This window comes from Podarcis filfolensis (genome assembly GCF_964270895.1).
Source record: "Podarcis filfolensis genome assembly, chromosome: 16".
NCBI lineage: Eukaryota > Metazoa > Chordata > Lepidosauria > Squamata > Lacertidae > Podarcis > Podarcis filfolensis.
The window spans coordinates 30,070,426-30,084,625 of NC_139620.1; the positions used below are offsets into that span (position 1 = coordinate 30,070,426).

Sequence of the window (14,200 nt, forward strand, 5' to 3'; positions counted from 1 at the left end):
CTTCATGCTGGCGCAGCCTCAGATTGCTTAGGGGAAACCCTGGAGAGGAGAGGATTTAGGCAGCTGTGGGGAGGCTGGGACTCTTGATCTCAGCAACTGTGTCACAGAGGCAAGACCTGCCAGAGATGGGTGCTGCGCTCATTAGGCCTGACACTGCAGATCCTGTTTTTGCTAATAAAGAGTTAACTCCATCTTGCCCAGTGTGGTTTACTGCTGGCTCGAGCCTGTCACCTGGAGTAGCACACAGGCATCATGTCTTGCAGCCTTGCCCTCCATCCATTTGTCTCATATTCTTTCAAAGCAGTGCTGGGGCCTTGGAGCTGGCTCTCAGGACTCGAGAGGTGCGGAGGGTGGCAACACAAGAACAGGGCCTTCTCTGCAGTGGTTCCCCGTCTGTGGAATGCTCTCCCCAGGGAAGTTCACCTGGCACATTCAGGCACCAGGCAAAAATGTTCATTTTTAATCAGGCCTTTGATTGACCTGATCAACACCCTGTACCTCTTTAAAATGCGGCTCTTTTTGAGGGGGGGGCATGTTATTGGGTTATTGTTTTTACTTTGATTTTATATATTGTGATCTTTTATGTGAACTGCCCTGAGACCTCTGGGTATAGGGCGGTATACAAATTCTATTATTATTATTATTATTATTATTATTATTATTATTATTATTATTGTCAGGGAATCAGGAGCAGGAGCACTGGGGAGAGAGGAATTGGAGAGCGAAGGGGAAGAATCCGAGGGCAGCGTAGGGGAGTATGACAGTGGCCCGAGAGATTCCATGAGCTTCTCCAGCGAATCAGAAGATTCCCAGAAGGGGGTGCCGATGGTCAGGGCAAGGGGGGTCCCAGGGGGGACGCACCAGAAACAAGGAGCCAGAGGGGAACCCCAAAGCAGCAGTGGAGGATCGGGACCAGTTTCCCCACCAGAGCGTAGTGGGGGGGAGGAGTCACATGTGTCAGGGGCAGTGTCTCCTCCAGAGAGGGAGTCAGGGCTGACCACGCCTCCAACGGAGGGGAGGTCAGTTGCAGCTAGCCCCCCCGAAGGGGGAAGCAGTGACAGCAGCAGTGAAACGGTCAGGAGGAAAGCTGCTGGCTGGGCGCGCGCGCCAAGTTCAAATGTGCAGGCGCGCGGAACAGCAGGAGACCCGGATGGGGAACCAGCTCCTAAAGCCCGCTGGAGGGAGGGAGAAGGCTCAGGGGAATCAGCGGGAGAAGAGGCTAGAAAGGGCGGAACCCCGGCGGGCAGGCGGACCCAGAGGAGGAAGGAGCAGCGGAGAAGGTGGAGCAAGGCTAGAATCTTAAATTGGTGTCAAGGGGGAGGAGACTCAGACGGAGCATCAGTGGTCTGACACTTTAGACGTGGGGCTGCGCGCTGCGGCTCGGGAAGTGAAACTGAACTTCAATAAAGACTTTTATACTTAACAACGAAGCAGCGTTGGTCCTTTGTGAGCTGGGACCTCGGGCAGCTCTGACAATTATTATTATTAACAACAACAACAACAACAACAACAACAGCTCTCCCCCCGAAGACACACCCCTCACTGTTTGTGTCTGACTGGAATGTGTGAATGGAACAAGGCCTTTTGCTTGTCTGGATGGAGGATAAAGGTGTCTATTGTGCACAAAAGCTAGCCTACTGCGCTACGGAAACATTTCACAGAATCAGAGAGTTGTAAAGTTGGGTCCCAAGGGTCATCTAGTCCAACCCCCTGCAATGCCTTGCCCAACAGCAGACGTGTCACTTGCTCAGAAGGGAATGTGGCCTTTGAGCTGAGAAAGGTCACTCCCCACCCTGTTTTACTGCTGTCTAAGCTAGTGGCTGTCACCATTTCATGAGGCAGGGAGTTCCACAGTTTAAGCATCCCGAAACACGTCCTCCTTGGACCCAAGTGAGACTAGGCTGAAGGCTGGCAAAAGAAGGCTAAAGCAACCGACCTGCCGTTTCTCAATCTTCCAGCTGTTCTCTCCTTTTCTTCAGATTCCTTACGCCGGGTGCTCTTTCGGTTGCTACCCAGGGATGGCAGCTAACCTCAGCAGCCAGTGACGGTAGGATCGGCCCCCGACCGCTTGGTGATGTGCAGTTTGGCAACTTCCTCTGCAGAGGTTGGGTGGATCCCAACCGTCTTCGCCATTTGGGAATAGGTAGCGCCACATCTACAAAGAAGGAAAAGGGATAAAACTGCGTGGACAGCCAAAGCCCTATTGAATCTTTCCTGCTACAGGATTACTGAATCAGCCTTTAAACCAGTAATTTACCCCTGCTTGGGCAGGAAGGCTTTAATGACAAGTTTCCTCCTAGGAGCCAGAGCAATCGATCGCTCGTGTTTATTTCTTCTTTTACTTCAACTGCAAGAACAAAACAAACAAGTATGCAAGGATCTGTTTGGGCTGCAAAGTGGGGGGGAAAGTTTTAAAGGTTCCACAGGCAAGGAAATGACTTAGTAAAGGGAGGATTCAGTAATGTCAAAGGTTGAGTGAACAAGAGGCAGCTACAGTGGTGCCTCTGGTTAAGAACTTAATTCGTTCCGGAGGTCCGTTCTTAACCTGAAACTGTTCTTAACCTGAAGCACCACTTTAGCTAATGGGGCCTCCCGCTGCCGCTGCGCCGCCAGAGCCCGATTTCTGTTCTCATCCTGAAGCAAAGTTCTTAACCTGAGGTACTATTTCTGGGTTAGCAGAGTCTGTAACCTGAAGCATCTGTAACCTGAGGTACCACTGTATTTTAAAGGGTCAGGAGCAGAGGATCATCAGCAACTTTAAGTTATTATTATTAAGTGGCACCAAAATCCACTTCAAGGTCGCGATCATACGCACGCTTTCTAGGAATCAAGTCCCATTGAACTGAATGGGACTGTGCTGGTTGTGGGGTAGCTATGGGGAAACACAGTGGTTTACTGACATCCATACAATACATTTTAAAGCACTGCTCTATCACTTCCCCTGGAGAATGCTGGGAACTTCACCTGTGTGTCTCCTAAGAACTCTTGCCATATTGAACCAATGACAGCTCCCAGAATGCTTTGGGGGAAGCCACGGCTGTTAACAGTGGTATATCAGTGGTATGAATGCATGGGGTAACTGTGACCCAGAAATGGAGATTTATATTCCACGTCCAGTTGACTGTGGAAGAGAAAGGCCTCACGAAAGGGCCTTAAATTGGGAAGATCTGTTCCTGTGTCAGCATGATATCTTCCCCAATGATGCTGTCCCAAAGGTTATGGACCAGCCTGAGAAAGCGGTTAAACTGAGAGGGCCTGGATAGCTCAGTTGGTTAGAGCATGGTGTTGATAATGCCAGGTTTGCAGGTTTGATCCCCGTATGGGGCAGCTGCATATTCCAGCATTGCAGGGGGTTGGACTGGATGACCCCCAGGGTGACCCCCAATGCTACGATTCCATGATTCGGACCATTTTCAGACCCAAGTCCAGCCCTCACTCATCCACACTGGGTCTTAGGTGAATTCCCTTCAAAGCAAAGTGTAAGTACAGTGGTACCTCGGGTTACATACGCTTCAGGTTACAGATGTTTCAGGTTACAGACTCTGCTAACCCAGAAATAGTGCTTCAGGTTAAGAACTTTGCTTCAGGATGAGAACAGAAATCGTGCTCCGGCGGCGTGGTGGCAGGAGGAGGCCCCATTAGCTAAAGTGGTGCTTCAGGTTAAGAACAGTTTCAGGTTAAGAATGGACCTCCAGAACGAATTAAGTACTTAACCCGAGGTACCACTGTACTCTCCACAACACGCAATGTGCAATAACTTGTCTTGTTAAAGCAGATCCTTTGCAAAACAACAGAAACAAATCTTCATTTCCTATCATCCAGGACCAGATTTAGGTTTGATGAGGCCCGTAGCTACTGAAGGTAAGGGGGCCCTTTATATGTCCAGCTGTCAACAACAAATTGTCACTTTTTTGTGCTGAATATATGCTATATGTTTCAGTTACAGATAGGTAGCCGTGTTGGTCTGCCATAGTCAAAACAAAAAAAAAATTTTCTTTCCAGTAGCACCTTAAAGACCAACTAAGTTAGTTCTTGGTATGAGCTTTCGTGTGCATGCACGAAATCTGACGAAGTGTGCATGCACACGAAAGCTCATACCAAGAACTAACTTAGTTGGTCTTTAAGGTGCTATTGGAAAGAAAAAATATGCTATATGGTAATTTATGAATCTAATAGGTACCTAAAGCCATTTGCACATAACAAAATATGTATTTTATCAAAGTAATTGTTGAAAAGTCCATGCAGAATGCTAAGTCTATGCAGAATGCAGGCACCCTATATATTGAAATGAGCAAACCAGTGATATTTTAGGGAGCAAGCTGGCATTCCTTACATCATACGTAGGTTTTATTTTATTTGTTTTTTATCTTATATATTGGAAATGTACATCTAGGTTTTTTCCCCTTTACATTTTTTTGGGCCCCCCAAGAGAGAGGGGCCCTAAACCATAGCTTGTTCAGCTTATACATAAATCCGGCACTGCTATCATCCCATGCAGAAACTTAGCTTACTTTCTTAGACGTTACTCCTTTCAGACGCTAGAGAGCAGCAGTTACAAGGAAAAGGTACCTGGCCCCAGGCACTGGGAGATTTCCCAAACGTTGCAAAAGCACCCAACCAGCCCTGGGATTTTTTTGAAGAGCAAAGTTTCTCCAGAATGGAAATTTACCAAAATTGCTTATCTCCAGGAGCGCCTTCCCCCACTGTCCGCAAAGAGCACCGCAGTCCTTTTTTAGCAACAGTTTAAAGTAATTAGATCAGCCTCTCCTAACTTGTAGTTCACTCCAGATGTGGTGAACTACAACTCCCTGATGATTGGCCATGCTGGCTGGTGCTTATGGGAGTCTCCAGCAACATCTGGTTGGGGGAGGCTGAATTTAAGAAACTCAGAAGGTGGGTAGTCTGCAAAGTTTAAAAGTTACTTTTATTTTATTTTAAAGCCACTTCTTACAACGCAACGTCTACTCAGTGGGACTGACTCCCAGGAAAGTATGCAGAGGACTGCACTTTAATGAAATTAAAAGACGCCACAATTCAGTTTTTATTTCATTTTAAGGAACTGTTATTTTTAACGTAAGCTTGTTTGGGGTATATTTTGAGGTATGTTCCCCCCCAAATATATATTCCTTTCGTACGGTATTATGGACAGAGAAACACATCGCGACTTTTGGAGACGTGTGAATCTTGAAGGCACGTGTTTCAGTCTGAGTACTGTTTTTGAGAAGCGCCAACCAAACTCCTCCGCTATCCCAGCCTGTGATCAGCTATTTTGAGCTACAGCACACTTGGTTCCATAAACTTCCCTCCTGTGCCCCCTAAGGTAAAAGGTAAAGGACCCCTGGACAGTTAAGTCCAGTCAAAGGCTACTATGAGGTTGTGGCGCTCATCTCGCTTTCAGGCCGAGGGAGCTGGCGTTTGATCACAGACAGCTTTCTGGGTCATGTGGCCAGCAGGACTAAACCGCTTCTGGTGCAATGAAACACCATGACAGAAACCAGAGCGCACAGAAATGCTGTTTACCTTCCCGCCGCAGCGGTACCTATTTATCTACTTGTGCTGGTGTGCTTTCGAACTGCTAGGTTGGCAGGAGCTGGGATCGAGCAACAGGAGCTCACTCCATTGTGGGGATTCGAACCACTGACCTTCTGATCGGCAACCCCAAGAGGTTCAGAGGTTTAGACCACAGCACCACCCTCATCCCTTGTGCCCCCTAACCCTATAAAAAACATTATTCAGAATAGGGGTTGCAAGAACCACTAACAAGATTTAATTCAAAACGGTAACAATTAATTGCAAGCTTATTCAAAATCCAAAACTATTGAGTTTAATTAATGCAACAAAACTGATGAATCTGATCCAGTCTGATAATTGTTTATACTGCCACTGCCCTACTGCTGCATCCTTGTCTCTTAGCATCCTGCTAGGTAACCCCACACTTTCCAGGAGGTGGGACCCCTCAGTCCTGATGTTGCCAAACTGCAATCCTCATCAACTCTGCCTGTTGCACCTGCTGGAAGTTGAACAACATCTGGAGGGCTGCAGGTTCCACACCTCTGGTTTCGTGAAACCTACACCCCACCCCCACTGTGGACGCGGGTGGAGCTGTGGGTTAAACCACAGAGCCTAGGACTTGCCGATCAGAAGGTCAGCAGTTCGAATCCCCGCGACGGGGTGAGCTCCCGTTGTTGGGTCCCAGCTCCTGCCAACCTAGCAGTTCGAAAGCACGTCAAAGTGCAAGTAGATAAATAGGTACCTCTCCAGCGGGAAGGTAAACGGCGTTTCCGTGCACTGCTCTGGTTCGCCAGAAGTGGCTTAAGTCATGCTGGCCACATGACCCGGAAGCTGTACGCCGGCTCCCTCGGCCAATAAAGCGAGATGAGCGCCACAACCCCAGAGTCGGCCACGACTGGACCTAATGGTCAGGGGTCCCTTTACCTTTACTCCCCTGCCACAGTGCAGATTTTAATAGAAAATATGACCATTCCCACCAAAGCTTTGATGATTCCTCCTGCAAGCCTCCCCACGAAACGTAATCAAAAAAAGCTTTTAGATCCCCCCCCAATCTCTTTTAAAAGAAAGGCTTCTGCATATTTCAGCGATCATTTATTATCCTGAAAACATAAAGCTTTCCCCTTTGCTGCACTTTGAAGAGTTAACAGCTGGGTAGTGAAATGGATTTTTTTTTTTTTTTTTTGGAGGAGGGCTGTACGGTTTGCCAAGAAACATATTTCATAAACATAAATGCAAAAAACCTGGTACATCCGTCACTAAGCCCAACATTTTATTAATAAAGAAAGGCCGTATTTTTTTAAAAAACGAAAATCTAGGAAACAAGACATAAAAGTAAATGGAAACATGGGCTCTTTTTTCAGCGCTGCCAAAAGCTAAACCGCTATCTTTCATAATCTTACGGTGACTTAAAAGAGAAGGCTTTCGGAAAACTCCAGGAAGGGAGCGGATGGGGTGGAGGGCAGAATTCTCGATTCCACTTACTTGATTCCAAGGGCAAATCCTTGAACAACTTCGCCGGCGTTTGGGCCAATGAAATGAAGGCCGAGGATTCGCTGTTCTTGCTGGCGTAAGCACACCATCTGAAAGCAAAACAGGGAGCAGCAGGAGACTGTCAGAAGAAGCCACAAGAAACTGCCTTCTGCTGATCACTGGTCCATTGAGATCAGTTCTGTCTGCACTGGCTGGCAGTGCCTTCGCCAGGGTTTCAGACAAGGGACCTTCCCAGCCTGACCGGGAGACGCCAGGGACTGAATCTGGGGCCTTCTGCAAGGTGGATGCTCTGTCACTATCAGAGGATAGCTGACTATCTAGCGCTTCAGACCATCGGTCCATCTAGCGCAGTGTTGCACACACTGACTGGCAGCAACTTCTCCATGGTTTCAGGCAGGGGACACCCACAGGCCTGCCTGGAGATGCCAGGAACTGAGACTGGGACAGGTGAGACTGTTTATCCACCTAGCCCTATACTGTCTGCTCTGGCTGGCAGTGGCTCTCCAGGGTTTATGGGCAGAGAAAGTCCTTTTCAACCTGGGAGCATTCTGCATGCAAAGCAGCTCCTCTATCACCAAACTACACCTTTTGCTTAAAATATAGGAAGCTGCCTTATTTGGAGATCTATTCGTCCATCTAACTCAGTACTGCCTACACTGACAGCCAGCAGTTCTCCAGGATTTCAGACATTTTCATTTCCCTTTTAATTTGTATACGCCTTTCTACAATACGATACACAAGGCGGTTTGCAAGCTGAAGAAACAACAAAATAGACAGCAAAGGGCACAGCGCCCAGTAACAATCTGATTCAATACAAAAAAAGTCATAATAAAGAGATAACTTTAAAATAAACAACTTGTAGCAAATAAAGCAATGCACTGGTACCTTGGTTCTCAAACACCTTGGCACTCAAACGCCTTGGTTCCCAAACACCAAAAACCCAGAAGTAAGTGTTCTGGTTTTACAACGTTTTTTGGGAAGCCAAACATTGGCTATTGTTTCTGGGCGCCTGCACTAATCAGAAGCTGCGCCTTGGTTTTCGAACATTTCGGAAGTCAAACGGACTTTTGGAACAGATTAAGTTAGGCACTTTTGTTTTTGCTATTTATTCTGCATTTTTGTTTTTGAGGCTTTTTCAGTTAATTTGTTTTTGTGACTGTGTGGAACCCAGTTTAGCTACTGATTGATGGATTGTGTGACTGCGGAAATGGATAAAAGCCCCCCATCCAAACAATCACTATCATCAGTGCAGGTAAGAATTTTTTTTTTTTAAATTTTTATCATCTACAATACTGTCTTATTTATTTTATAGTACAGTACATTGATTATCGCTTTTATTTTATGGATCAACTGTCTCGTTAGATAGTAAAATTCATGTTAAACTGCTGTTTTAGAAGTTGTTTTTAAAAGTCTGGAACGGATTAATCTGTTTTGCATGACTTTCTATGGGAAAGCGCACCTTGGTTTTGGAACGCTTTGGTTTTGGAACAGACTTCTGGAACGGTTTAAGTTTGAGAACCAAGATACCACTGTATTCAGCAATCCATTGGAATATAATAGTAAACAGTAAAATTAAATACCAGCAAATAATAATTAAGCAGTTCACACTTAACAATTGCAATGAAGAAATATAAAAATAACGGCGAGTAACAATGCATAAAATGCCACAAAACATATACAACCTGGGGGGGGGGCTGCCAACAGCAGAGGCAAAGAGCCTGGACAAGAGCAGGGCACCCTGGCACTGGGAAGACTGGGGTGGCAGTTTTTTGGCACCCTATCGCTATGCAGAAGCGAATCACCAGGTAGGGCAGAACTGCTATGGCAGCTTCCCGGCAGACGGGGAGGTTGTTGCAGTGCAAACGCAGCAGCAAGGAGGCTGGATAGGCTCCGACAGTGCATTTGCCCCATGCCAGCCTCCCCAAGTAAGTGATTATAGCAAGGACTGCAAGAAGATCAAACCTCTCCATTCTGAAGGAAATCAGCCCTGAGTGCTCACTGGAAGGACAGATCCTGAAGCTGAGGCTCCAATACTTTGGCCACCTCATGAGAAGAGAAGACTCCCTGGAAAAGACCCTGATGTTGGGAAAGATGGAGGGCACAAGGAGAAGGGGACGACAGAGGACGAGATGGTTGGATAGTGTTCTCGAAGCTACCAGCATGAGTTTGACCAAACTGCGGGAGGCAGTGGAAGACAGGAGTGCCTGGCGTGCTCTGGTCCAGGGGGTCACGAAGAGTCGGACACGACTAAACAACAACAAACACACATACTACGAGCCACCATCTTTCCAGCAAAGCCAAGGATGCTGAGCCTCCGTGCTGGAAGTGAGGTCAAACGCCAGGAACACGGACTTACTTTTATGTAACATTGAGCTGCATCTCTTTCGGCCACGGTAAATTCCAACGGCTTATAAAACGCATGGTACACCTAACAGAAAGGAATATCGGAAGATGCAATCAGAGCCAGCACCTGCCTTACATCATTGCTTCATTTTACATTTTTATCATTTCTGATAAGAGAAATCTCTCTCTTCTAGTGTTTCTTCTGCTAGCTGCTCCCCATCCAGTATTTCCCAGCTTCTGCCTTCTGAACTAGGCCCCTCTGCAAACCACTGTTCCAAATCTATACTGTCCTGCTCCTGGGAAGATTCAGGATCAGGATCAGATTGGAATGGCTTCCACCATTCTTCCTGAGTGCAGCCCTCCTCAGCACGGTCCCTGGCACACAGTGGCAGAGCAAGCTGGCTACTCGGCACTGGTGGCCAGCAGCCATGCCTGTCAGGAACCCAGCATACCTCTATATGATCTGCTCCAAACCGCCCTGCAGCTTCTTCTTCCGACAGTCCTACACAGCCATACTCCAGGGGAGTGAAGACAGTGGTAGGCACCTAGGCAATAGAAGGTCATCCTGTTACTTTCTTTCCCCCCCCCCCCAAAATTTTTTATTCATTTTATAACACAAATTAAAAACACAAACAGAAAAGACAAACAAAACGAACAAATTCTTTTCATATCCTTATTTTTCTAAACATTGTTAAGTGGGCTTCCCCAAGTCCCACCTATCTGATTTTCATTTTACTTCATCTTTAGCAGTTTACATATATCATAATTTCTAACCATCTTTTTTTTTTAATCACACTTAAAATAACTTCACATTTTATCACTATTTTAAAATACCCTATCTTCTACTTCTAACCCTACAGCCTATATCCACTTCCAAAGCTATTCTAAGGTTTAAATATTAACATATTTTTTTCAAATATTCCTTAAACTTCTTCCAATCTTCTTCCACCGTCTCTTCTCTCTGGTCTCGGAGTCTCCCGGTCAGTTCAACAAGTTCCATATAGTCCATCATCTTCATCTGCCATTCTTCGATAGCTGGTAAATCTTGTTTCTTCCAATTCTTCGCGGCCATCCTGTTACTCTCAAACCAATAGATCAAGAGCCCCATGCTCCTCCCTATCCCCCAAAACTTAGTGACACACAGTAGTAGTGCAGTGGAAAAAGCAATCTAGGCCAACCCCCAACAATGCAGGAATCTCAACATGCGGTCCCCCATCCAATTTCAAACCATACTGGACCCTGCTTAGCTTCACAAATGTGCTAGCGGTTTCACCACTAGGAGGGGTTGATGCAGGACCCCTTCATAATAGTGACAGCCAGGGCAACTCACAGCCATGTCCCCCCCTTAGATTATACAATAACTTTACAATTATACAAGTTATAATTAAGGATATATTGCAATGACCAGTGCAGATCCTCCATATATTGCCTTTCCCCGAGATCAACTCCTTCTCGGTGTTCGTCCCTCACCCCTTCTCCAGAGTGACCTCGGAAGCCAATCTTCAGTGGCTGACTTGCCTCTTTGCACTCTGATTGGCTCCCATCAACCCACAGAGCAAGAAGGCTTATTCTCATTGGCCAAAAAGCTCCCCTTTCATGCTGATTGGGTGGTTCTAGGATGCTATAGACAAGGACTCTGCTACAGAAATAATACTAACAAGTCGTTGATCCCCCATGACCCTAGCGTTGTTTTGCTGTTTACTTGAATTATCCATGTTTTGCAATTTGTAAACTGCTTTGAAGCCATATTGTCAAATAAGGAGTATATCAATTTAATTAATACAAAAACAGTGGTTAATTAATTAATTAATTAATACTAATACACCGGCACAGGGATGCGGGTGGCGCTGTGGGTTAAACCACAGAGCCTAGGGCTTGCCGATCAGAAGGCTGGCGGTTTGAACCCCCGCGACAGGGTGAGCTCCCGTTGCTCAGTCCCTGCTCCTGCCAACTTAGCAGTTCGAAAGCACATCAAGTGCAAGTAGATAAATAGGTACTGCTGTGTTGGGAAGGTAAACAGAATTTCTGTGCGCTGCTCTGGTTCGCCAGAAGCGGCTTAGTCATGCTGGCCACATGACCCGGAAGCTGTCTGCAGACTAACGCCAGCTACCTAGGCCTATAGAGCGAGATGAGAGCCACAACCCCAGAGTCGTCCGCAACTGGACCTAACAATCAGTGGTCCCTTTACCTTTAATACAGTGGTACCTTGGTTTTCAAACGTAATCCGAGGCGCAAAGGGCAGTCTGCAAATTCAATAGTGAAAATTGTGGAAAACAACAGATACATGCAGCAGAAGCCATTCGACTTCTGAGGCGCATTCGAAAACGGAAGCATTTACTTCTGAGTTTTCAGCGTTCGAAAACTGAAACGTTAGGCTTCCAAAATGTCCAAAAACCGAGGTACCACTGTACTACAGATGTTAAATAACAACCACAATGAAACACTTATTCATGCCCAGTGGTATGTGATTGCTTTGCAACAAATCGTTCATTTTCGAACCCCCAGGGAAGAAAAAAACTCGCAAACTACTCACGTTGTCATAATCCATGAGTTCTGCCGACTGGCCAAATAGCCTCTGAGCAACCAGCTTCCCTGCAGCAATGGCCGTAGGCGTTAGCTCGGGGCGACCCTAAGACAAGACAACAGAATTAGGAGAGGTCCAAACGTCAATGCGAGACTTGAACTCATGACCTGGACTAAGTTATGTTATCTATCTGTTCAGTCAGAACTCACCAGAACTCAATTCTGGCAGCTCTTAGCTGGGCTCCATTGACATTATAATTATAATACATCTATGTGTGTATGAGAGAGAGAGAGAGAGAGAGAGGGAGGGAGAGAGAGAGAGAGAGAGAGAGAGAACAAACAAGACTAACAGAGTATTTCCAAAATCAACAAAAGGGTGGTGGGATACAATTGAGAACAGTCAGGTATAAGGAAAGGAGACCAAAGATATAAAGAAAAACATTGGAAGAATTGTACAGTGGTACCTCGGGTTAAGTACTTAATTCGTTCTGGAGGTCCATTCTTAACCTGAAACTGTTCTTAACCTGAAGCACCACTTTAGCTAATGTGGCCTCCTGCTGCCGACGCCGCGCCGCTGGAGCACGATTTCTGTTCTCATCCTGAAGCAAAGTTCTTAACCCGAGGTACTATTTCTGGGTTAGCGGAGTCTGTAACCTGAAGCGTATGTAACCCAAGGTACCACTGTATGAAAGAGGCAATACGGCAACACCTCAAGATAAGTCATAAACAGCAGATCATATAATCTGTTCGCCTTGTTTGTTATACATTTAATGATAATTAAAAAGAACGGAAGCAAGTCCCAAGTTGCAGTTTGGGATTAATCCCAAGGTTTAGGCAAATGTACGTGTTATCTCTTTTTCCGAACTAACGTTTTGGCTTTCAAGATCGTCTGTCAATGTGATTTGTCAACGTTGCCGTTTCCATCTCCCCCCCCCCCACAAACCGCCTGAAATGCAGCTGCCAATCATTTCTGTGGCAGGAAATACAGATGTTATTTTGGCGTTCCAGAGATCAGAGAAAGAGATAAAACCTGGAGGGTGGGGGAGGAAAGCCTCTGGCATACATTCCTTTAAAAAAAAGCATGAGGAACACCCAAGCTAATTACTAAAACATCCCTGCAGACATAAGCGCAGGGTATTTTTTTTTCTCTGAGTGTATGAAAAAACAATGGCTTAAGACTTCCCTGAGTAAACAAGTCGACACAAATGCTCGCTTTGCACCCATGCGTGGGACTATGTTAGATTATCGGCAATAAAAATTCAAGGACCCATAACAGCTTTCTGGGAAATGGTATATAATGAGTTAAAGAAGGTGTTTAAAAATACTTTTGTTAAAAAACCGGAAGCCTTTCTCTTGGGTATAGTGGGTGAAGAGATACCAAGGGAAGATAAAAGCCTGTTTATGTATGCAACAACTGCAGCAAGAATTGTTGTTGTTGACTCTTGAGAGTCCCATGGACTGCAAGAAGATCAAACGTATCCATTCTTAAGGAAATCAGCCCTGAGTGCTCACTGGAAGGACAGATCGTGAAGCTGAGGCTCCAATACTTTGGCCACCTCATGAGAAGAGAAGACTCCCTGGAAAAGACCCTGATGTTGGGAAAGATGGAGGGCACAAGGAGAAGGGGACGACAGAGGATGAGATGGTTGGATGGTGTTCTTGAAGCTACCAGCATAAGTTTGATCAAACTGCGGGAGGCAGCGGAAGACAGGAGTGCTTGGCGTGCTCTGGTCCATGGGGTCACAAAGAGTCGGACACGACTAAACGACTAAACAACAACATCAGCTGTACCCCATAATCATCACAATTATAACAAATAAAGGCTTGACATATCTCGCTTTGCATGTCATGAGTCTATCTTATATATTAGTTTCACCTTTTAAGTTGAATTACTGAAATAAATGAACTTTTCCACGATATTCTAATTTTCCGAGTTCTTTCAGAGAGAGAGCAAGTAAGAAGTGTTTTTGCAAAAACCGTGTGAACTTAATTGTCAATCAGTTTGATTTCGCAGTCAAATGACTAACACCTTCAGCCTTTTTTTTTTTAAAAAAAGCTGTACTCCTTTCTCTCTTTTTTTGCCTTCCACGGGCAGCAAAACCTATTTATTTCAGAAGCAGAATTGATATAGGGGAGATAACAAAGCCCTCTCGCCAGCTGTTGCCACATAATGCTTTTCACCTGATAAGCATCAGTAATAATCTCTGATGCAGAGGTGTTCTGCGTGGAGGAAATTACTGTTCTGTGTTGCTGGCATAAACACTCCAAATGAAAATGAAAAGCGAGGCTTTAACACGCTGATATAGGCTTGACGACAAATGGGCAGCGGTTA

General features: G+C 45.8%; 1 protein-coding gene across 1 annotated transcript in view; it reads right to left on the reverse strand.

Moving 5' to 3' along the window:
- The window catches only part of TXNRD2 (thioredoxin reductase 2), a 71,302-nt gene that overhangs the window by 5,858 nt on the left and 51,244 nt on the right, over positions 1-14,200 (reverse strand). The window contains exon 17 of the mRNA XM_083590775.1: positions 1,937-2,155. Within this exon, the coding sequence (XP_083446901.1) occupies positions 2,032-2,155 (124 nt within the window). The 3' untranslated portion in view covers positions 1,937-2,031. The remainder of the gene's footprint in view (positions 1-1,936; positions 2,156-14,200) is intronic.